A 24784-nucleotide genomic window follows, 5' to 3' on the forward strand; every position below is an offset into this window, starting at 1 on the left:
AATGCATTACACAAACTATCACTGTTTGTGATGTTGAATTATACTGAGGTGGAAAATATAATGCAATAATATGTTCTATCTAATTTTCTTTTTTATACTGTGAAAAAAATACTGAGATTTGGACAACTAGTACCGGTGCTTTCACTTTTTTTTTTTTTTTTTTCCCAATTTATTTTACCAAATTGTTTATGTAATTAGTGCCATCTACTGGAACGGCACTGAATCTGCAATACAGCAAAACTACTAGTAAACCTATCAATACCTTTCTAACGTAAAATTACTCTTCTCAGTATTAAGAAAGGCTTTAAATCTTGGACATTCTTTTTTTTAATTTCCTCTCTTCTTCTTTCTCCTTCTCCTCCTCCTCTCCCTCTTCCTCTCCCCTCCACTGAAGTTGCACATTTACTCCCTAACGTGTAACAAAAAAGGAGCAAAATAATCGATGATTTACTTGTACTTTTGTATTAGGCAAAGACTACAACTGGCCAATCAAAAGGACATTAGAGGCTATTGACAAAAACCAAACAAACAAACAAAAAAACCACAAACATCCAAAACAACAAAAAACCCCACTAAGGTTTGAATGTCTTTACTCTTGTGCTTTAATACACAAATAAGGAAATGTCAGTGAAGAGAAAAATAGTTTTTCCCCCTCATTCTCCCAAAGCAGTGTTCCATTTGAAATCCTGTTTTGATTCAAGTAAGGAATTCTCCACACAAAATTGAACTTAAATATTTCATTCCCAATTGAAGACTCTAAATAATAAATAAATACATTTTGAGTATTTTGTGCACTTATGTTTTCCTCTAAGCAAGCCTGTAAGTTGATTTTGGTTAAGATTGGGACTAAAACATACTTGATCTTTGAATAGAGTTTGGGTGGAGTTTTGGGGGTTTTGTTTTTTCCTCCAAACTCTTACCTGTTAAAAAGCTGTTTCAGCGTCTCTAGGTGCCCTCCATAACTTAAAACTGAAAACATATATTTCTTCTCTTTCCTGTGTTATTCCTTCATGAGAGGGCAGATCACCCAGGTTATGCAGTTTATAACCTCATGTACTAATGCAATAACCAGATTATCTGTTTGGAACAAGGGAACCTATTTCTACTGATCAAAAATTAGGAGGAAGCTACTAACCCCCCTCTGAAAATCACCTGAAAATATTATCACTAAGCTCACTTAAACTAAAGCAGCCTAAACACTTTTTAAAAGTCATTTCCCTGTGTTAAGTATGGAGATGTAGTCAAGAGAGGAGATAATTTTGTGGAAAAACACGACAGTTCCTTTGGAGAAGATACAGGTAGGTGGTTGTTTTGGAAACAGTCTGCCAATTCAGCTCCTTTCCTGCCAGAATTATATACAATAAACATATAAATGTCAGTATTTACATAAATATAATAAAATATATAAAACAAAAAATAAATTCTACGGTGATAATAATTTCAGTTTTGTAGGTATTTTTTAGCAAGTATCTACTCTACATTTAGGTCTGTCCATTTTTATTACACTCTACCTTTCTCTTTAAAATTATGCATGCATACAGCTACTTTTTTCCAGCCAAAGAATCACAGCAGACTACTGACCGTTCACTGCATTACATAAAAAAAGTTACCATAACATTTTGTCTGTATTGTAAATTAATGGCCTGTAAACTTTACTTTGAAAATAAGTTATTTTGCCCAGTCCCATGTGAATATAAACGACCTTATAAATCCTTCCAAAGCCAGTTTTATAATAAAAATACAGAAAGATCCATTACAAGGTTATTTCCAAAAGTGTTGTTCTCACCATTAACTTCAACATTAATCCATTAACTTCCTGACATTACAACACTAGATCATCACTCAGGAGAGAAATGATGACCATAGAGAGCTTTGCCGACAGAAACAATTTGTATTTTCCACTTAATTGGAAATTAGTATGTAATTTTTCAACAACTTTGAGGAGTGCTTGGCCTTGCTTCCACTTTGCTCCGTGCACAGATGCTGAGAACAAAGTATTGTGGTAAATGTTTCACCTGTCTGTCCTACCGGAGGCCCATTAACACATATCTTACAGGACTATAATGAATATTTTAGAATTAAATTCTTGGCATTATTTTATTTCCTCTGTTCCCTTTTATATTTTCAGGTCTTCTTTATATTTTAGCTACTTGCTTCATTGTCTGAATATAATTTTGACATTTTTAAAGCGTTCTCTTTGTTTTGTCTCTGTCACCACTGGAATTTGCTGAGTTTATTAAAAGGCTTAAAGAATTAGGGCTGTGCATTTATCATGTTACTTAGGTATAAATTTATTTTAAATTTTTAATTAGAAGACACTAGTTGATATTAATAGGAATAAAGTGTGTGTAATTAAGGATTCTTGATTAAAAACAAGTATAGAAATTAGAGCTCGGCTTTCTTCTATCCCAGGATTACCCAGTGGAACAAAATAAATGATGCATAGCAGTTCAAATACAGCTATATGTATGTACAGCATCATCCAGCTCTGAGCACTGGGCAGGTGTATCTATCATAAATCTGGAAAATCAGGCTGCCTTTCTGTCCGTTTCCTGTATATCTATAGCACATTTTATTTATAAACTTTAAGAATTTTTTTTTTCTTTTTCTTTTTTTTTTTAAATCAAGGAATTCTGTTTCAATGTCTTTATGATAGTCAGTGATGTTAACTTAAATGTTAATTGTTTTACTAAAATCAAAGCAGTATGCTGTTAGCCCTGGAATAATAAAAATCCACCAAATGCTGAGACTGTACTTCATCCTATACTGATAGACAGAAAGTGGCAAGAGTACCTAGTAAGTTATCCTCCCTGCAAGAAGACAAGCAACAGAGCCTCAGTCTTAGGCACAAACCCAGGGCATAAAGCTCACCCTCCAGGCTATGCCAGGCGAAGGTTGCCTGGCCTCTTGAGTCCCGACAGAGCAGAGGATGTAATCAGGCTTATATTCAATTTTCTATCACGATGAACAAGAAATAGGTGGTCAGTGAATGAAAGGAAGGAAATGTTTCCATCCTTTCTCGTCATTGCTTTGGTCATCCCAGCTAAACTGGTCCAGAAGAAGAAAAGATGCCTCAATAGCTCTTAGCAGAACAAGGAGCCAAGGACTGAATGGGCAATCCCAGTAGCTTTCTTTTTTTTCAATATAAGCTCAGTATCATATTAAGAAGAGACTAGTTGTACACTAGCTTGTGTTCAGATGACTTGGGGGTGGAAAGGACCTGAAGACTGACTGTGTACTATTTTTACACCTGTGACCTTCAGCCTGCTGAGTTAACCATCTGCAGTCATCACTTAAACAATAACAGAGCTTTAATGGATACAGAGCCTCATTGTCCGGAATGCCATATTCTGCTACTCCATACCTAATTCCAGTATTTAGAATTTAGTTCTCAAATACCAAACCAAAAAGATAGAATGAAAAATGCTTTAATCCTCAGAAAGTTACCTCTGAATTTATTTCTGATTCAAATGAATAATATTTTTAATTATCAGCTATATGGTACCTGGTTACTTTTCTTTTAAATGTCAGAAACAAATGTGTCAAATTCTATTAAAAAAATCATTGGCCAAATACAAGGTAGTTACAGATTTTTTTTTTTATGATTTTTTTTTAATGAAAAAAAAATCAAAAGCCTGCTATTACTGAGCTTACTATTTACTTGTGTGTAAGGATTCACTAGCAGAAAAGCATTAACACAAGCACTGATTAAAAGTTCACTTAGAACAGACTTATAATGTTCAACAAACAGAAGAACACTACATTCTCACACCAAGCTGTGTTGAGATGCAAAGCTGATGAAATGAATATGTCTGAAGAATTTATTTAACACTCACGCAGACCTCTCTCTTTCCCTCAACACAAATGAATAAAAATGACAGCTTTATTTCTGTCAGTGTAACAGCAAGCCAAAAGACAGCATACTTACTCCAAATATTCAGGGGACACCATCAAAATATATATGTTTGGCACAGAAGCCTGGAAAGCATTTATTTTGAGGATTTGATGTATTTCTAGGTCCTTCAGTTTAGATAATGCTATACAGAAGAAATATAAAGCTGCTAAACTCAAAAAATATTTCAATTTTCCTTAGGATTCATGACCCCTTATCTCAAGCATGAACACAACAGCTGATGCTGTCACATCTGAGAACCTTTCATGAGGGATTTGACACAATAGGAATTACTGGCACACAAAGATAATTCGTCTAGGAAGGCTGGCACAAAAATTAACCCAAACCAAACCAAAAACAGAAAAGAACCCCCCAAAAAACCAAAGCAAAACCAGAAAAGACCCCCCCACACACACATTCTCTAAGACAGAGGATGATGTCTTCCAAACTTGATGGAGAAAGGCTAGGCAAAACCAAACAAATGAAAATAAACAACTCTGGAACAGTTGAGCTTGTTGGTGTTCATATCATCAGAAGGGCACAGCAAATTAAGATGGACTAGCTATGACATCGAAACTATAATTATAGCCAAATGTCTGTAGTTTGACACAACACATCACATTGAATCCGAACTGGGATGGGAATGGCTGATGATAGTCCAAGCACTTCATGTCTTTTAAAGAAGGAGTGACAAGAATCTGCTGACATCCTTTCAAAAACTCTACTTATATCTAGAGATACAGTCTATGAATAAGTATACTAGTACACTTTCTCTATAACTTGGGCGATGGAGGAGATGGGCATATTCTTATTTCTCTCCTTGGAGAATGTTGATCCAAAAAATTGTAATTTGTTTCAAAAAGTATACAATCTTAAATGAACCTCATCTAAGCCTCATATATGCTTGTAAAAAAAGTGGACACAGAATCAATTTCTAAAACTATATTTTCAATTCTTTTCCTAGTGTTCAGACATAAGACACTCCAACGCAGTGATGTAAAACTGTGTCTGCACAGAACTAGTTTTCTGTTAATTGAGTCTTTGCAGAGCTGGGACATTGACTTTTTTAACCAAACACTGGACAGAAGCCAGAACTCTATCTCTGCAGAAAGACAGTGACAAATGGGAGTTCTCTATGCTGAATGACAGTAGTATACATAATCTATAACTCCTTCCAATACATTAGTGAGTGATTGCCCTTGTTACCATAATCCACCCTTCCTAAGCAATGACCCTTACAGTATAATCTTAAATAAGAAAACTTAACCACATCTCAGCCTAAAACAATGGGCTGATGAACGTTTTAATGCTTCTTACAGGCAATTAAAAAAAAAAGGCAAGCAAAAACTCCAACAGATTTTGTATCTACTTATAAACATTAGAAAGGCAATGACTAACTGAAGATGAAGATAGCTGAAGACAAATCATGTGGTTATACACATACTTTCTGTGGTGGCAAAACCAGTTGATGATGACTTTACCCCACTATGCCTCCCAGCAGTTCATTACCATTCAGCTGTGCAAATAAGACTGTTCTGAATCTGCAAACTTTAACCAACAGCTGAGAGGTAGGAGTTAAAAAAATAAAAAATTAGTGGGCAAGAGAGAGGAACATATCAGAAAATATTTGTGTAACTGTTCTCCCAAATAACTAAAATGTAATGTTCCGTTAATATGGAGGCAGGACTCACTTTAAGGGGCTGATCAATTGGTTGGTTTCAATCTTGTTTTTCCCCAACCAGAAAATGAGATATTATTAATCTGAAACAGCTGTTCTCAAATTTTATTCATGAAAAGTGTCACCAAAGTATGACTATTTCCGTAACAAGAAACTGAAAAACTGATGCAACAGTTCGGGCCTATTTGCATTGCTACTTGAGGTATAGTTCAGCTCCATAAGTTAACTGAGGTGCACAATTTAGCACTGAGAATGTGACAACATGTGTGCTAAAATCACAAGAGCAGCCATTTCAGTTTTTATGCAGCTAATAACCCTGCCAAGGTTGAAACCCGTGAGATTACGTTGTGGCAAATCTCCAGTGCTTGATTTTCAAAATACCTCCATATAGTCTGTTATTTTTTCCCCTTTTCTTAACTAGTTCTAGACAACCTACACAGCTTCACTATCAGTGCAGACAGACATACCAATACTACAGGATTTCCCAGTCTGCAGTACCAGTGCAGCTGAGGCTGCTGTACAGAAGAGATGAGAAATACTTGTGCTGAAAAGGTGGGTGTTCTTCCCACAAGATCAGCCAGCTCTTTGTTATGACTAATAAGTTAAAACCAATTTCATTCAAGGATTGTGACACACAGTCTAGACTTTGTGAGTTAATTTCTTTCTATTTTTTGTGGGAAATAAGGGATAAAGAGGTCGTTCTCAATGTGCACTCTCCAATAGTTAGAGGACATTTTTTTTTAACAAACTAATCAACTCGAGCAGAAATATTTTAATTTTCAGTAATGACCTTAAGCTCGGTGTTCTGCTTTTTCAGAGCTTCCACGGTGTAGGAAATTTCTTTCCATGACTCAAGCTTAGCTTTTGCTTGTTCAAGAACCTGCTCAGCTTCTTGTTTAGCTTCTAGCCACTGTGTTGAATCCTTTAACATCTCATGAAGCTGCTGTGTCCGGCTTTGGAGATGTCCATGAACTTCATCCCACTGGCTCTGTATCTTTTCAACTGGTGAAACACAAAGGAAAAACAAGAGCTGAGTCAATTAAAAGCTTTTTATTTCTTTTTTAAGGGAGTAAAAAATAATATTTAAATCTTTCTAGAACTGACCATATTGGAGAGTTCTTTTAAGCTGCAATTGCAACTAAGTTTATTTCAACAGAGAACAGATATACTGTTTTGGGTCACACAGTATGACACTATGGTACACAGCACATGTTTCAATGCATATGCAGCCAGAAATGACATGTTCATGCCCCAAAAAACATTACAAGACAGTATCACATTTAAGAAAAAATAACAGCAATAATCTTGCATTTGTACCAAACCAACACAAGTTCTATTATTTTCTGAAGAACAAGTCCTTTAGGGACTGCAGCAGTATTAGTTAAAGATGCAAGATATAATGAATGCCTATTCTTATTTCATTAAGGCAAATGCCAGCAGAGTGCAAAAGCTAAGAAACTTTCTCACATGTTCATGTTAATATAAAATGACTATTATCTTTATCCACTATTTGAAAGAACTGTGGTTCGTGAGACCTTAAGACTAAAATCACTAAATGCTGGCTAGCAGCCATCATCAGACTCATCCAAAGTAGCATAAAAAGATCAGGAGACCTAGTCATCTAAATAGCTGAAGTTTGACCAAAAAAGCCCAAACAAACAAATTAAAAAAAAGAAAAAAAACCAACCCAAACCAACTAAACAGAAACCACACACACACAAATATAAAACAAACAAACAAAACCCCACAAACAAACAAATAACAAAGCAACAACAACAAACCAAACTCCACAAACAATAAAATCTGTTCACTGCATGAAGAAATAGGCATTTTAAAAAAGATATGTATTTTTTAATTCCCTGAGGTTACTCAGCACAGACTACATTCTCAATATTTTCTTGAAAACTGTCTCACTACATTGAAAATTCACAGGCCTTCTAAGATGGGAGAGAGAGATTCCCAGAGTACTCAGAAAGCAACTGAAATTATTATTGAGCGGTAGTTCCAACATTGCATCTCACACTGCAAGGCTGAGTCCAAAATGGTGCAAGCTGAAGACTAAAGGAATGAGAAATGCTCCAGCAAGGAAAGAAGATTTCTACCTATCATGCTCTTCCTACTTCAAGAAGGAGGGATAAAAATCTATCCACAGTCTGAGCTGAGGTTTAGAGAAAGAGAAGAAAATCTTTCAACATCCCCTGCTCAAGCCTAGGGAGAAAACCTGTGAGTTAAGCACACAGAGCAGCATGTTGAAGAAACAGAACTGGAGAATACAAAGCACAGTCAGAGCAAAGCAAGGATAGCCTAAGGCCCAAAGACTTTAATTTAATCTGAAGCAAATCTAACCCCTCAGTTTAGAAAGTTGTATACAAAGGTCGCAAAAATACTCATCTATGCCCTATATAGCTGAGGAATTGTGGTGTAAGCTTTAGGGTGTATTTGAAACAACAAAGCGATTGTGGTGTATGGGAAGGGTGAATAACAGATGCGTTCTTGAACTGCTTCAGTAAAATCTCTGCTACGGCTACAGTCTGTGGCTCAGGGACTGTGCTGGAGGTCTTGGGGACAAAGACTGCCCAAACACATTCCACGGTGTTGCTGGCATATGCATAATAGCTGCCACCTATTTCTTGCAAATAACTACTCAAGCTCCTTCCCCCTCGGACCAGAGGTGTCAAACTCCTTTTCAGTGGGGGGCACATCAGCCTGGCGGTTGCCTTCAAAGGGCCAATTGTAATTTTAGGACTGTATAAATGTAGGAGCAGTTACACTGATACAGTTCTAAAATTACATCTGACCCTTTGAAGGCAATCACGAGGCTGATGTGGCCCCCGGTGAAAATGAGTTTGACACCCCTGCCTTAGACTCAGAGACATTCAGTGTGTTATCTTTTGATTCCTGGCAAACTGAAGATTTTGGTAGATAGCTGAAAAAAGTATAATACCTTGCTTGTATCAGTTGTCCATGAAAAAACTACCAAAAAAGTCCCACTTATATTTGTTTTATTATAAGTTTCTTAGTTGGTGTGGCTTGGTTGGGGTTTTTTGGGTGACGTGGGCTGGGGCATTAAGAGATGTATGAAAACAGTAGCAGAACTGCTTCAAAAGAAAACTTGGGTCCACAACTATAATAATTCTTCCTCATAGCTGTTTTTAGTAGCAAATGCTAATATTTCTTACCAACAAAAAGCAAAATATTTATAGATGGATCTGTTCCATAACGTTTTGTGGTTTGTATCTAAGAAAGACATATTAGCAGTCCTTCTCTAGGGACTGTGCTTCTCAGCAAGACTGATTTTTTCATCAAATATCACAGTCCTGGAATTCCATGATGACCAATTCTCCCACCCAAGAGGGGAATGAGGTTGCATAATGAAAGCTGTATAAAGGATGTCTCAGGGGCCCATTTACACAAGAATACACAGGCTCCAAATCTATGAAACACATTTCCTCATTAAAATACTTGCATTGTCTCTCTCAAAAAGGGAAAAGAAAATCTTCTAAGGTGGACACTTAAAAATTAACATCTTTAATAGTTTTGCTTTATTACAGTTTGGAATTGAAGAGTTCAGGAAGTTACTTGATAATCTAAACCAAAAAAAACAGACAAAAGGCTATGGTGATGATGGCAAAATATCCTGAAACCTAAGTAAGAACATAATAGGTTTTAAAAAGTACACTTTGCCAGGAAAATGTAATGCAATTGTTCTTACTGCACCCTGGATTATAATAGGATATTACGGAGATCAGACCCTGATCTTTACCTTTTGTGTATCACCTACATACTGTGATAACTGCACATTGAAAATACCTTGATAGATAGAACAAGTGTGGCTCATGTGCAGTATTATTATCACCAAAGTGCAAGAATTTTAAATAATTAAAAATGATGATAAAAGCCTTTTTCCCCCATAGTTCAGTAGTTTCTAAAGCACCTCAGTTTACGTTGTTCCTTACAGCTAACTCCTGTGCTTTCTCCATTTCAAAGGCTAATTTGTTTTTTAGTGTGACACTCCCCATTTGTATCCTTTTATTTTTATTTTCCTTTCCCCCCCCTCTAAATTTGGCAGCAGCATAATATCATAAGAATGAATATTTGAAATTATCTCAAGAGAATCCTTAATTCTTCACTACAGAATTTATTTACTAATCTATCTGCAAAGGGGCAATCTGGAAAAAAAAAAAAAAAAAAAAAGGCAGTATTTTCTTTGAAGACTTAAGGAAAAGAAATAATTTAAAATCATTTTATCAATCCATGTGGTCATTACCTTGTTTTAGTTGAATATAAGCCCACAAAAATATTTGACAATTAAATCTAAACTGAATATCAGAAAGATAAAATATAGACAACAGGTTATTTCCTAAAGTGAAACCCAAACCTAATCACAGTGCTCCAGACAGAAGTCCTGATTGTACTTCACAAGTCTTGCTCTTGCTTACTGGAAAGTGTCCCAGCATGGCTCCACCTACTCCCAGTTCAACACTGAACTCTCTCAAATGAATAATTCATGGACATGGTGAAATTCTACCGGTATTTCATTTCAAGGTTGCTATTCAATTTCTTTTTTCCATCACTACCATTCACTACTTGTTCAGTAGTCATTATATCAGTAATATGGACAAAAGAAATTCTGCTGAACTGAGGACAGATTTATTAAGTTATTAGAAGCAATAACAGAGCAGAAAACGGCATTTATAACACTCAAACACAAGGTAACTATTTTTCAACCTCGTTATCATTGGCTTAGTACATTGAGGAAAGAACAACCTCAGTGAAGGGGACTGCTGGTTTCAGTTTTGTTTATACACAAAAATGTTTATATTGTTTTTTTCATACTCGAGGCATAATAGAGAAACAACAAGCAAAATTCTATTTTTCTCTGTTAAGAGTTCATATCTTTGATAATACAAATGTAACTCTCTTTGCAGAAAGTTTATTCTTTTCTGTTTATAATATAACAGCAGTGGAAATAACAGAAAAGGAGTCTGAGAAGAAGCTGTTAGTCACAGTAGAAATAATGTTCATGTTACTATAAGCTAGATCTAGCCTATACAAATTGAAAAAAGCAATCATTTCATGCCAGTCTGATAATTCCATTGAATCCAATGAACTCCACAAAAAAAGTGAACAAGTCAAAAAATAGCAACAGAATTTGTGAGGTAGAAAACCTGCACTTTCCTTGTCCAACAAGTTACCTAAACTGCACTTTCTTTGCTCTGTAGGAGAATGCTATTCAAAAGCATTAACGTCAATAGTGACTTTTTCCTATGAATGTCATTTTTTCACTGTAGGTTCCTACATTTGAAGACTAGAAGGATTAATGCAACCTGTCCTGCTGCAGAATCTAACTGTAGAACAGCAGTTATCATTCATGTTACCAAAAGAAGCTACTGTTGCAGTAATCTTCCTTAGCTGAAAAATGAAAACACTTTTATATGCATCTTTGAGTGTTTCAATTTACTCATACCTTGCAACAATGATCATGATGAAAAGACTCGCGGAGTTTGAAATCTAGCCAATTGTGAAAAATGACTTACGTATACTTTCATATTTCTGTCATAATCTCTAGAGTCTTAAGGGTTCCCCGCACTGTCCTTTGCAGCAATATGAAACACCCAACACATTGAAAAGAAAAGAGAGTATCTGAGATCTTCATTGTTGGGGCACTGAGTAGCCTTTAAACACTACAGCTGTACAGAATGGCTGTCACTGGTAAACTGAATGAAAGCATAAGGAAAAAAACAGTTCTCATCCTCTGCCAAATATAATGATTTCAGTTGTCAATATCAAGTATATTGGGTTAAGAAATTGGTGGGTGAGGTCATTGCACTGTATTCACAAAATCTTGCTGCAGAACTGGATGCAGCCCTAGTCTGAATGCAGTTTGAACAGTCACAGGACCGCAAGCGCAACAATTTATATCACATTGCAGGTACCAGCCAGCAGCACAGGTGGAAGACAGCAAGACACGCTGGTGTGCAGAGCTACACTGAGTACCTGGAGATTGTAATGTTAGAAACCGCTGAAAACATAAAACCTGTAAATTTCTAGGAGGAATAGGTTAAAAACAGCCCAAGCTCAACATTGGCATTTGTTGCTCCTAGAAGCATTCTACCACAGCTTCAAAGTTGTCAATACAAAGGTTTTTTTTCAATCTTATGCTGTCCTGAAAACCGCTTCTATTAATACATCTCCCTAGAGATTACTCCTACATCTCCCTAGAGTTTATGTCCTTTACAAAGTTGTTTCCAAAAATAAGTAGACATTTTAAATTTCATCTTTGAATAGTCTGTCAGGTTGGCTTCATTTCTGTTGGAGTTGCAGCCCCCTAATATATTTGTATTTGAATATCAGGGATAGTTAATTTTTATATATTTCATCTTATGCCATATGTTTTTAACTATACATTTATCCATATAAAATTTAGTTGAGTTAAACTTTTGCAGCTGTATAGAAAATTAGTTTTCCCACACTAAAAATTGTGTGTCTTACTAAAGACTGAGCAGGTTTTCTGAGAGGCATGACAGAGAAACTAATGCAAAGCTTTCTGATGCTTTTCAGTTTTTGCTCAGTTTCCTGTAAACCACATGAGTAGAATCACAGTTAAAACATCATGTAACATTCTTATCTTGTGGTTACCTTGCTTTTCATTATTGTATTGTTCTAAGCACATAATCTAACTTTTATTTTTCTTTTTTTATTTCTTTCTTTTTTTTTTTTTTTTTTTTTTTCCCCCTAGAAAAAGGATTCAGTTAAAGTTCTCTATTTGTCAATTATTTCTTGCTCAAAGTGCTTCACCTTCACTCCTGCTGCCTTCCAGAACAGGAGACGTCTGACCCATGTCTTATTCTTCAAGGAAGAACCACTTTATTAAAGCCTAACATACAACATCCCCTGACAAAAGGATGCCAACTCTGTTCTTCTGAACAATGGTGAATCAGAGAGAGATCAGCCTAGGGAGAACATTTGGATAGTAGACGCAGAGTCAAATGAGGATAAGTTTAAAAGATTTCTTTTTTAAATGCTGAAATACTTAAGGAGTTACAGGAATAGGAGCATCAACTAAGTTGCTGCCTGTAGGCTGTCAGTGTGGAGTGGAGCTGGATAGGACAGAGTACACAGTAGAGAACAGTGGGACTCAGCCTGCTCAGATACTCGACAGCAATTTATGCTTCATGTCTCCATCTTTATCTTTTCTTGTAAAGTAATATTTCTCCTGAGCTTTTTCAGAGGCTTATAAAAGTCAAACTTATTAAATAATGACCTTAGAAAGTTATGGTTACACTTTAACTAAATATGGAAAAAACCTAGTAACATGCGATCTAAGATGTTTTATGCATTCTTCAGATGGTCAGTAATGTGATGAGAGGATTCAGCCAATAAAGCAAAAATTAATGGGGGGTGGCAATTTAGAATATCTAGCTAAATGTGAAGTCCATCATTTATGCCAGTAAGATGTCAGATATGGCATTTATGCACCGTTAATCTATTTATAGAAAGATTATTCCTTATCATATGTGTATCACAATGTGTAATGACAGATTTAAAAGAAGCCTATGGCTTATCAAAAAGCAGGTAAAACAGAAAGGATGTATACAAATTAAGCTGCTCATAAGCAAGTGAATGAATAATACCTGGGATGAAGGCTGGAACTGTAATCCTCTATACTTTTGTGTAATATTCTATTTTCTAAGAACAGATAAAAGGTATTACAAGGGAAACCAGGAAGAAGCAGTGCTCAGAGCCTTCAATTCCCTTTCTGTGCTGATGAAGAGCAATGAAATTGTGCCTAGAAGTCCTACCAAGGCATGAAAGCCCTACAAGGAAAAATATTACCTTTCTTGGCTTCTCAGGAGCTAAGAAAAACAGGCAATAAGAGAGATTAGATCAGATTTAACTGTTGTGTATTGTTTTGGGTTTGGTTTGGGTTTTATGTGATTTTGGTGGTGGTGGTGGCTTTTAGTTTCTTTGGTTGGTTGGTTTGGTTTTATTTGTTTGGGTTTTTTGGGGGTTATTTGGTTTTGTTTGTTCTTTGTTGTTTTTTTTTTAAACACACGTGCTCAGTCTCATTTTGTAGTTTTAGACTTCTTTTTTTTTTGCGGGGGGGAGGGTGCTAATTATTTCCAGCTATTGAAATCCTATTACTTCATTTTATTTTGTTTCACTAGGGCAAGCTTATTTTCTTTTATGTAAAAATCACTTCCAAATGATCAAACTAATGAAGGTCACTCTGTTCATTTGGAAGTGTCAGATACAATAGAATGAACTGAAAGCTGTCAGGTGGTTTCTGCTAAGCACCAAGTGAATAATTCTTAAACACTGAAGCATGCTTTATACCTTGCTATACAGAATGGGATTTAGAGACCAGACTGAGCTGGTAGTGCATCTAAAAAAATCAGTTTCTTACAAGAAGCAAGAAGCAATTTCCATGACTGAGAACTGAGAAGGTCATGCAAGATCTTATTATTTGGAAAAAAGGTCCTTCAGAAAGCACTCACTAACTTGTCAAGTTTTTATAAAAGTATTTATGTATTTATCACCTCTCAAATGAATTTTTTGTGATCATTTTTTCACTAAATGAAAATGGGAAGAGATCATGGTATGCATGATGTGGAAGAGCATTTGCCTTGCATTTTAAAATGCTATACATTCTGTAAAATTTTGATGTGAGAAATAAACACTTGCCCTAAAGAGAAGATTCTTGAGGATTTAGTATGAAATCAGTAACAAACCTAAGTTTAGTTTTGCCAGAAACCCACAGAAACAAATAAATGTGTGTATATGCATAGACACAGAGGTGTTGACTATGGAGCTGGATAGACAGGCGAGAGAATGAACTTCTGATAATTCTCCATTGCCATCAGAGCCCTGAGAAGTAAAGCAGGACATTTACAGAGAAATGGATGGCCACAGTCAGTCCCACTGACTAGTTTGGTCCCACTGCTCAGGCGGGATGCAGAGGCAGCAGTGATTCTTCTGTCACCCCAAGACCATGGTGCATACGGATAAACCACCAGAAGTTACATAAATTATTTTTTTTTCTGCAGAGACTCCCATATTTAGTTGATATTAAGACATAACTTTGTAGTAACATCCCACTAACTGAAAAAATAGAGGGTTCTTTTACTGGAATGATTTAATCATCTTTCAAAACCTTTGTTTTATTAAATTTCCTTTGTTGTATGTAGAAAATAGCTACTGCATTACTGAATTTAGCTACTTTCATAAATATTCATCATACAATTATGAAGATTTACATTAGATTTAGAAATTATATTTAGACTGATGGAAGGTACCCAAACTAAAGCCACAGGATTAAGACTAATGTCATTAACTAGATGAGTGAATATGCAAGTAATCAAGTCGCTTCAGTTTTAAATTTATAGAAAAGTTTTCAAGGAACTTAAGAAAAAATAATTGATTTCTGTCTTTTCTTAGGAATGTAAGGGTTAATTATAAGTGACTAGGTATTTTAGTATTTATCTTTGCCCAAATATCCATTAATATTTTTGCTGGGATTTTGGTTACATAGCTATCGGAAATAATTTACAACTATGAATCTAATTTCTGTTCTTGGATGACAGCATTTGTAAAAATCAACCTATCTACAAAATATTTAAGAATTTATTTTTTTTTAGAATAAATATGACTTGCCTGTGCCTATATTTTAAAAATGGGACATTAAATTAGTGAAGTGATACTCTACTTTATCTGAACATAGACAAAAATGCTATTTGCATTATTAAAGTACATCAGCTTTCATATACTAATATTTTCATAGACTTCCTTACTTACTGATGCAAAAACCTAATGGAAGGTCTGGCAGTTTAAGTCTTTAAATGCATGAAATTCATTACCTACTTAATGAAGCATATAGGCAATGAACTTAAGAATTCTTAGTACCATATAACTTTGTGTTGCCATCATGCAATCATATTTACACCGTATATTTTTAATGTCATCAGCCTACTAATTCCTACTGAGTTTAGGTTGAGGCTTGCTTTTCAAATATATCTTCCTTTGTTAATTTGTACACTAATTTACTTTGGTCTTGATTTAATAGATACAGCTCTAACTGCAGGGGCAAGACCATGGGAAATTTTAGAGTATCAAAATACCTAGAAAATTGAAATGGACTCAGGAATTCTGCAAATGTGTGAATATCAGGCTCCGAGCTACTGAAGCACAGTTTTGCATACTGTTTATATTTCTATTTTCTTCTTCAAGAAGCAAAATCATTTCCTCACGAGAACCTCTGTTCCTCACAAAAGCCACACATCCAAAATTCAGATACTGCAACTGGCTTTGATTCATTTCACAATGAATAAACAACAAATCTCTTCCTTCTGTTATTTGACATTAAATATTATATGAGCTATCAGAATAACATCAGCTAAGAGCTAAGCTTTTGTTTTGTGTAACTCTCAAGGTCCAAATACTTACCACTGTAATATAACACTTACTAATTAAGCCACTGCAGCAAGGGTAAATTGGTAAATACTCTGTGCAACGGTCAGTAAGCAACACAGTAGCTCCCATTAGTTAACTGTGGGCCCATCTGCTGGGCGACATTTGCACTCTACGGTATTCCTGATTGAGAATTATGACCACAGACCATCATGAATCTTTTGCTGTGCCTCTTCTGATGATGTCAGGTTGGTACAGTGATTCCACTGCAGTACCTCTACAGCATATGCCTCTCACCAGAGGTCAGCTGGGAGATGACTCTAGAGCTCCATTCACTCACCTGTGCCACAGATACAGAAAGCAGGATGCTGCCAACAATACTGAGCACAGTTTGGCGAATGAACCAAAAAAAGCCACACATGCATCAGAAAAAAAAGCAGTGGGCCGAATAAAAACACCATAGTTTTGACTTTTATTTTCACCTTTGAAAGCAAACTTCCAAATGAGGAAAAACTGATTTCAAAGTAATTTTTTGCTTTAAAAAATATTTCTATATTCAGCTTTAAGCACAACTTTCAGGCATCTTGTTTCTGAACTGAGTTAATTTAATAATTTTTTTTTTATTTCACAACAGAAATAGAAAACTGCATAAATTTTATTTACAAATTACTAATTTCATAATCACAGATTCATAGAACGGTTTGTGTTGGAAGGGACCTTGAAGATCACCTTGTTCCAACCTCCACCCAGCAATGGGCAGGGACACCTTCCACTAGACCAGTTTGCTCAAAGCCCCATCCAACCTGGCCTTGGACACTCCCAGGGATGGGGCATCCACAGCTTCTCTCGGCAGCCTGTGCCAGTGCCTCAGCAACCTCATGGGGAAGAAATTCTTCCTTATAGCTAATTCAAATCTACTCTGTTTCAGTTCAAAGCCATTACCTCTTGTTCTGTCACTACAAGCCCTGGTAAAAAGTCTCTCTCTGTCTTTCTTATAAGCCCTCTTTCTATACTGAAAGCCCACAATGAGGTCTTCCTGGAGCCTTCTCCAGGCTGAAAAACCTCAACTCTCTTAGCCTGTCTTCACAGAAAAGGTGCTCTTGTGCTCATGTCCCTCCTTTGGACATGCTTTAACAGGTCTATGCCTTTGTTTTACCAGGGACTCCAGAGCTGGATTTAGTACTCATTGATGTAGTGAAATATCAGAGACACCTCTTCCTCCATGATATTTTTTCAGGGACAGCTGACTAGAAATTCCAGCACAGACAGAAGCTTATAGACTGAAAAGAAAGTAACACTTACACAACAGATTATATATTGTACTGGTGGCTTGGGTAAAATACTTCTCATACAGTATTCTTCCTGATAGAAGAAATATCAGAAGACTGTGAAATAAAGACCCTATTTTCTGGCCAAGACAAAAACAAACTTTTTTTTTTTTTAGATTTACAATTACAGTCTTTTACAAAAATTACATTAATATTGAACTAAGTATTTCGAAAGGTGAGTTAATTCCTCAGGGTCTTTTGTTTCCACTTCAGCTTAACATTTCCACAGGTTTTATACCCATTCTGTCTTCCTTCTCACATTTGCACCTATTTTCTACATAGGCCAGAAGATCTAGTCTAATACTGGTTAATCCACACTTTTTTATGCAAAGACAATCTTAGCTTCCAAATACCTGAAATCCTTAATGGCCTGAAACACAATAATCCAGGACTTAAAAATCACATGAAAAATGACCCAGAGATTCTTTCATGAATAGGTTGTTGCAATTTTTTTTCCCTTCTTTTACTTTACACTTATGTGGCCAAGTAGTATTGGAACTTTGTTAAAATAAAAAGCAAAGAACAGTTAAATTTCACACTTAAAATTACCTTATACACTTCAAAGTAAACATCCAACAGAGTCAACTAAGGGAATAGCATACAGTGCTGAAGAAATGTACAATGTACAACATTTTGAGCATTGTCTGTGTAGCTATACTGCTCCACATTTTTTTGTTTTTAACTCAGCACTAAACAGAAAATGAAGGGCTGATCATAAAAATACTGGTAATTGAACTATTAAAGAAGCATAGCTCTGCAAGCATAGGAGCATGTAAGAAAAAAAAAACAATTTTTTTTTTCCTATTTTTACTTCACAGGACTAGTTCTCAAGGTCATATGAGCTGAGTCTCAAGTTATGGAGGCTGGCATGACATACGCATGTGTTTCTTAATAAGTAAATAGACACCTAAATTAAAAACAAATGAACCAAACCCAAAAAAACAAACCCACACCAACCCACACCAATACAACACATACTACATCTGTCATTTTAGTCCAGTATTTTAGTTTAACAGGTGTCAGTTACAGCAATCTTGAGAAAAGGAAAGACTTCATAACTTGCCTTTGACTGTGTTTTTGGTTTGATAAGGGGCTGGGTTTCTTCTGAGGTGTTTTGTTTTGTTTTAATCAGACATCTGTACTTCTTTGTTCTCTATCTCTTTGGTAGTCCAACACAGAGCATAACGCTCATGAGACACTAAATGGACTACACCAACTTTAGACAGACCAGCTTCAAAGCAGGGTTCTGATGTGGCTGAAACTTGGCAAAGTTTGAGCCTAATACACTACATAAGTTTAGACTGGACATTAGGCAGCACTTCTTTACAGTGAGGGTGGTCAAGACTGGAACAGGCTTCCTAGAGAGGTGATCAATGTCACAAGCCTGTCAGTGATTAAAAGGAACTTGGATAATGCCATTAATAATATGTTTTAATTTTTGGTCAGACCTGAAATGGTTGGGCAGTTGGACTAGATGATCCTTCTAGGTCCCTTTCACTGAAATGATTCTATTCTATTCTATTCTATTCTATTCTATTCTATTCTATTCTATTCTATTCTATTCTATTCTACCCATTTTACTACAGAGCTCAACAAACTGCTTGCAGGAAAAAATGAAACAAAGAAAAGTTATCCAAAGAACAGATTAAATCATTACTGTTGCCATCTTGCTATGACACTGCAGGGAATAAAGCCAAGTGTCAAAAGAGCAAAAATTCAGAGACAATAATAAAAATGTAATGAATATCCTGCAAAATTATTGTGTCTCTTCAACTGTGACACTACAATTAATTCTATACTTAAGAAGATAAAGCAGACTTAAACATAGCCTGACACTTCCAGGAAAAACTTGCATGGCACAGGTGTTTACTGTACACAGGTTCCCATCCAACTAAAATATCATGAAATAAAACCTTTTCTAAATATTCTGGTTTTCAGGTTCTAAGTTCCACCAAGCCCAGATGCCACCACTTTCTCAACATATATATCTGACTGTGCAACACCTACTCTCCTTTGCTGTTACTCAGTTCGGGATTGTCCAGATCACTCAGATGGGTCACTGTCTCACCTACCTAGCAATAGGCCTGCTAACAAGGAAGGTGAAATATGAGAAAATAATCTCCAGAATTTTTATGCTATTTCTCCTTCCCTCCCTTTTTTAGCATGGTAAAGGCTGACACAATCCTGTGAGCATTGCTGTCCACTAAACACAGACTGAAAAGACTCAGAGCTACCATACTCGTATGCTTATGGTCCTGAAAACAGTAATAAAACTAAATTATTTGAATCATCTACCGTATTTCATAAGTCACCATGGTGATTTGATTACCATAACAAAATGAAATCACCAGCTGGTGCAAACCACACACCAAAGTCTTAGGATCTCTTGCCCACAGGCTAAGCTGGTATTTACTCAGGTTGGACTTGCAAAGGAGCTTTGGGACTGTGCAAAACACTTTTTGTTATTGGTTTATTCCCAACTCAAGCAAAACTAAAACCATGATAAATTTATTCTGAGTATAGCCAAAGTAAAATCCCTAGGCCAAATGTACTCCAGGGTGCTTAACTACATTGTCTGAGAACAACTGCAGGTTCCAATATATGTTCTTTGTGTATTGCATTCATTTTAGAAAAAGAGATGGGACACAATGTACACTGAAATCTGCATTTGTCTGATATCACTGATTATGTGGCATCTAAATTTAGCTTGTAATCTCTGCAGAGCAGGACCTTTGTTTCCTGTTTGTTCTGTAATTACTACAGAAAATCATGGTCTGGCATAAATGAATATGTACTGTTTTGACAGGTTTTAAAATAACTGTGGACATTAAATGTTGTTGATCAAACTACGGATAAAATGTTACGTGGACATTAAATGTCACGAATCATTTAATCACATTTTGAGAACTCAGTTTCTGAGCAATTCCTTCTTTGTTATTTCAATTTATTTTCATTTTGACAAATTTGTTGTGACACAGCTAGCAGAGACCTTCCATTTGTATCATCATGGTTAAAAAAAAAACCCAAAATGGATATTTTTACCTTTTACATGCCTGCTGCAGTTCAAATATACAAAGTTCTGTGGAAGTTACTGTTTCTAATGCAGTACTACCTTGAAACAATGGCCAAAACAGCAAAGACTGAGGTTTGTCATATTCAAACAAATCAGGTCAAAAAAACTACTCTTCTCAACACATATGGCAGACAAAGGCTGGGAGATAAGATATATTATCCCACCTATGTAAAGAACTAAACATACAAAACTAAAATACTTCTGAAATTACAAAGAAAGATTGTAGGAAATATGGAGATTAAATCAAGGTCATCCTCACCTCTGATGATACAAGGACTTTGCTTTTACTGTGTTTTCATTGATCCTTAAAGAAAAGAAAATCCATATGCTATCATACAACCGACCCTAGACATAATGAGTAATTTGGTGCTTAGTGTTTGGCAGGGAGCTTCCACTAGGAAGAAAAATGAAGAATGGCAAATATTCCTTGGATGTAATCATATATTTGCAAGGAAGGAGGAAAAAAAAATAACCTGCTCTCTTTGTTGTGGTAGCCACCCTTAACAGTAGGCTGCCTCAGTCTTCACAACCATTCTCTCTCTACTTTCCATCAGTCATATGAAGGTTTCTCTTGGTATTCCGAAAATTTTTGTCACCTTTATCTTCCTTTTTCTTTCACCAATTAAAATTACAGGTGCAACTTAATCCCTAGTCCAAGTGTTTAAATTTGCATTTGTGTGCCAAGTCCTCTTCTAGCTAAAAAAAAACATGATTCCCCCACTTCGTCTCCAAGGATGAAGCACTTGCATCACTTTCAAAGCAATTTGTGACTTCACACTGACAAAAGTTACCCTGCACGAGTAGCTATCAGAGCACAGCACCTTCATTGCTGATGGCAGCAATCCTTTTGGTCTTTTAGGTGTTTTCAGTGTGCAGAGCATGGGCAGTGTTCCTGAGCAGAAAGCAAACAGGCAGAGGCACAGACCTGCTCCATTTCTGCTGCTGCAAGCAGCTAGGGGCTTATTAAACATAAGAATTCACAGATACGTCAAATGATATCTGAGAAGCTGATAAGATCAAGTCTAAGAGAAGAAGTTAACATCTAAAAACAAAGACTATTATTTGGCTAATTTGTTTTCCAGATCTCACATATTACAATCAGAAAAGTAATGGGACACTTACTGTACAAAGCTGTGAAAACACAAACAATGCTTAAGAGTAGGCCTGTGCAACCATCACTAACTCTGATACAGTTTTCCTGCATTACCAGACAGAGCATTTTCTGCATCATCAGACAGAGCCCTGTTCTGATCTATGACAGCAATTTTCAGAAAACAAGCCCTAGAAAGAAGAAGTAAACAGGAGGGCATAGACAAGTGACAGGACCAGAAGAAATGGCCTCAAGTTGTGCGAGGGAAGGTTCAGATTGGACATTAGGAAATATTTATTCACAGAAAGGGTTTTCAGGCATTGGAACAGGCTGCCCAGGGAAGTGGTTGGGTCACCATCCCTGGAGGTGTTTAAAAGACACATAGATGAGGCTCTTAGGGACATGGTTTAGTGTTAGATTTAGGTTACGGTTGGACTCAATTATCTTAATGGCCTCTTCCAACCTAAATGATTCTATGATTCTGTGACTACAAACTTACAGATTTTAAGGTTTAACTTTATTGGCCAAATGGACCTTATATAAACAGGGTGATGGAATTTCATCAGTAGACAGGGAATTTTAATTAGTTATAAAAAGAGGTTTTAACTTTGAAAAATATTTCTTACAGCGTAGAATGCTAATACAGTTATAAATAATAGGCAGTTTTTCCCGCCTCTTTCACCTTTGGAGCTTGGTGATTTTGGATACTTACTTGCAATGGAGATGGGCCACGAGTATAAGTGGTACAAATATTTTTAATGGCAAAATATTAATACTACAGCTTTTACACAGAAAATTGACTGAGACTTTTTGATATTGCCCAAAAAGAACAACAATTCCTTTCTCATTATCTCACCACTACACAAGTCAATGTACCATTATTCTACCACTGGCAAGATCTAAGTCAAACCTCCTCATCATTTATTATTTTCAGGCTATAAAGTATTTTATGTAAATATTAATTAACATTTGTAAAATGAGATTCAATCCAATTTTTAAATCCAATGTAATTAAAACCAGATTTTTTGCACTAACACTGTAAATATGAAGTCTCACATTAGATACTGTAAAATATGTTGAAAACTGCAATAGTTCAGTGCTTGAATTCCTGAAGAACTGCAAATTTTTTGGCAGCTTTAGTCAGTTAAATCTTTCAAAAATTATATTAACACTTCTCTAATAGTTTCAGATATGAAAGAAAAACTTGGTATCCTGAGAAGTACTCTCAATTTAATTCACATTTGCATATTATTGAATTCTTAAATATTCTTCAGAAGACATGGTACTAACAACTTCAGAGACCACGGAGTAAAGGAGTAGGACCTGCAATCTCATCTTGCATGGCACTTCTTTGCTTATGACACTTCTGCAAGTAAATTTGCTTCCTTCTGAAGCTACCGAGACACTAGCCTCATGAAAATAAAAAAAAGAAAGCTCCTTCAAATTGCAGATTTCTATAAGTGTTAAAGATCTTCACAAAGACTTTGGGAACAAAGTCTGGCAGTTACATAAAACCTGTCCATTAAATTATGACTCCCCTTGAGCATAGAAGAAGGAAAAGATACCCCTAACAACACTATTAATGGGACTTATAATAGCGTAGTATTGGGGAAATTAACTGCCTGCTGACAGCCTGTAAACAGGACTTTCTGTTATTCCATGTCTGATCATGGTTCTGGGCAACATTGACTTTCATTTAATTTGTGACTGGGTAGGCTGAAGGTTGGGAGGGCTGAAGATGTATATGCTTTGACTCTTTCACTAAAATCACCTCTGCCACCTCAGTCTCCAAACATTTTAAGATCAGCAGAGTAAACAGCGGAATATCAAACAGGCTCAAATTTTCTTGGCACTATACATTAGAAGACTTTTTTTGTCTGTATTCTGACTGACCACCGCTATTGATTAACTTGGTCCCTAAATGATTATCAACAGAGGTTAAAAAAAGACACAAAGCAGACTAAAAGACCAGCTCTCCCACAATGCCATACCAAATCCTTCCCTAGGCTGAAATGGGAAGTACATTCTCCTTCTGTCAGGTGACGGTATATCCTGAATCCTTCAAGCAGTTAACTTCCTGTAGCCATGGCAACATCATACAATAATACATAACCTGTTAGTGTGAAGCATCCCTCTACCAAATCATGCTTTCCCTGTTCAGGGTGCTTTTTTCATTGTTGTTGCTGTGCTATTTTATTTTATTTTACTTCATTTTATTTTATTTTATTTACGGGCCTAGTCAAAACTATGTAAAGGCATTTAAAAAAAAAATAAATTACATATCCCTGTTTCTGAAAGATCTCTTTCTGCAGCACAGCCTTACACTCCTTATTGGACTTTATCTTTGCTGTTCACAAGCTCGCAATTGGCAGAGAACTCACTTTGAGGTCATGTTTTCCTGATGACAGATTTAGTCAACCATTCTGCTCTCCTAGCTATTTTGGAGGATAGATGACAAAATTTCCTAAGACTTATGATTTGAGTAAAATTAAGTGCCTCTATCCAACACAGCAATCCAGGGTGCCCACTCTCCAACACAGACTGATTATTAGGAACATAAAACTTAAAACATTCTTACCTATTTAGAAGTACCTGATCTAGAACTACCCTGGTATGTTCCACCTCAATTACCAAAATTACCAAAAAAAGACAAATTAGAAAAAAAAGAGAGAAATTTAGTAATTATCTAACTCTCTTCACAGGCTTGAGAAGGTAAGTGTGCTAGGAGCAAGCCACCAACACTAATATAACTTAACACACTTTGTAGCTCTGGGGCTATCGAAAAAGCTGTGCCACTTTTACTCAATACTGCAAAGAAAGGAGGAAGGTCACCTTGTAGTCTCACATCCTTTTTGGGAGCATGACAACACCTGAAGTACACAGTTTAGACCTTGCCCTTAGTCCACAGAACCATATGCTTTTAGTATATATAGCCTGAGAAGTGATATATAACTGTAATTCCCTATCAGTCAAACATTTTTGGGGCATGTTATTTCTTGTTCTTAAAGGGCAACTCCTCCCAGTGTTCCAAAAAAACTTCTTACTCCCTCTTAAAATGTCCCATAACTTTCCTACATATCCTGTAGCAACAAATTCATTCCAAGGAACTGGTTTCAGATGGGGAACTCAGTAACGTTATCCCTTTCAGAGCTATAGTTTTGTCTTGTTACTGATGTTTCTTTAATAATGACTGTTTTTTTTTCCTTCTTTCCTTTCCATGGCATAGAGTTCATAGGAAAAACAAGGTTTCAGATGTAAAGAAGTACATCAGGATGATTAACAAAATGTGCACCTTTATGACACTGGAAAGCTATTA

The 24784-nt window shown here is 36.0% G+C and overlaps 1 protein-coding gene across 5 annotated transcripts in view; it reads right to left on the bottom strand.

Annotated features, from left to right (window-relative positions):
* The window catches only part of DMD (dystrophin), a gene marked incomplete at both ends in the record, with an annotated part of 1256016 nt that overhangs the window by 278241 nt on the left and 952991 nt on the right, over nucleotides 1–24784 (bottom strand). For all 5 annotated transcript variants that reach the window (XM_080362523.1, XM_080362521.1, XM_080362520.1 and 2 more), the window contains one exon: nucleotides 6361–6572. In XM_080362523.1, the coding sequence (XP_080218649.1) occupies nucleotides 6361–6572 (212 nt within the window). The remainder of the gene's footprint in view (nucleotides 1–6360; nucleotides 6573–24784) is intronic.

Source organism: Nesoenas mayeri (genome assembly GCF_963082525.1).
Source record: "Nesoenas mayeri genome assembly, chromosome: 1".
Classification (NCBI taxonomy): domain Eukaryota; kingdom Metazoa; phylum Chordata; class Aves; order Columbiformes; family Columbidae; genus Nesoenas; species Nesoenas mayeri.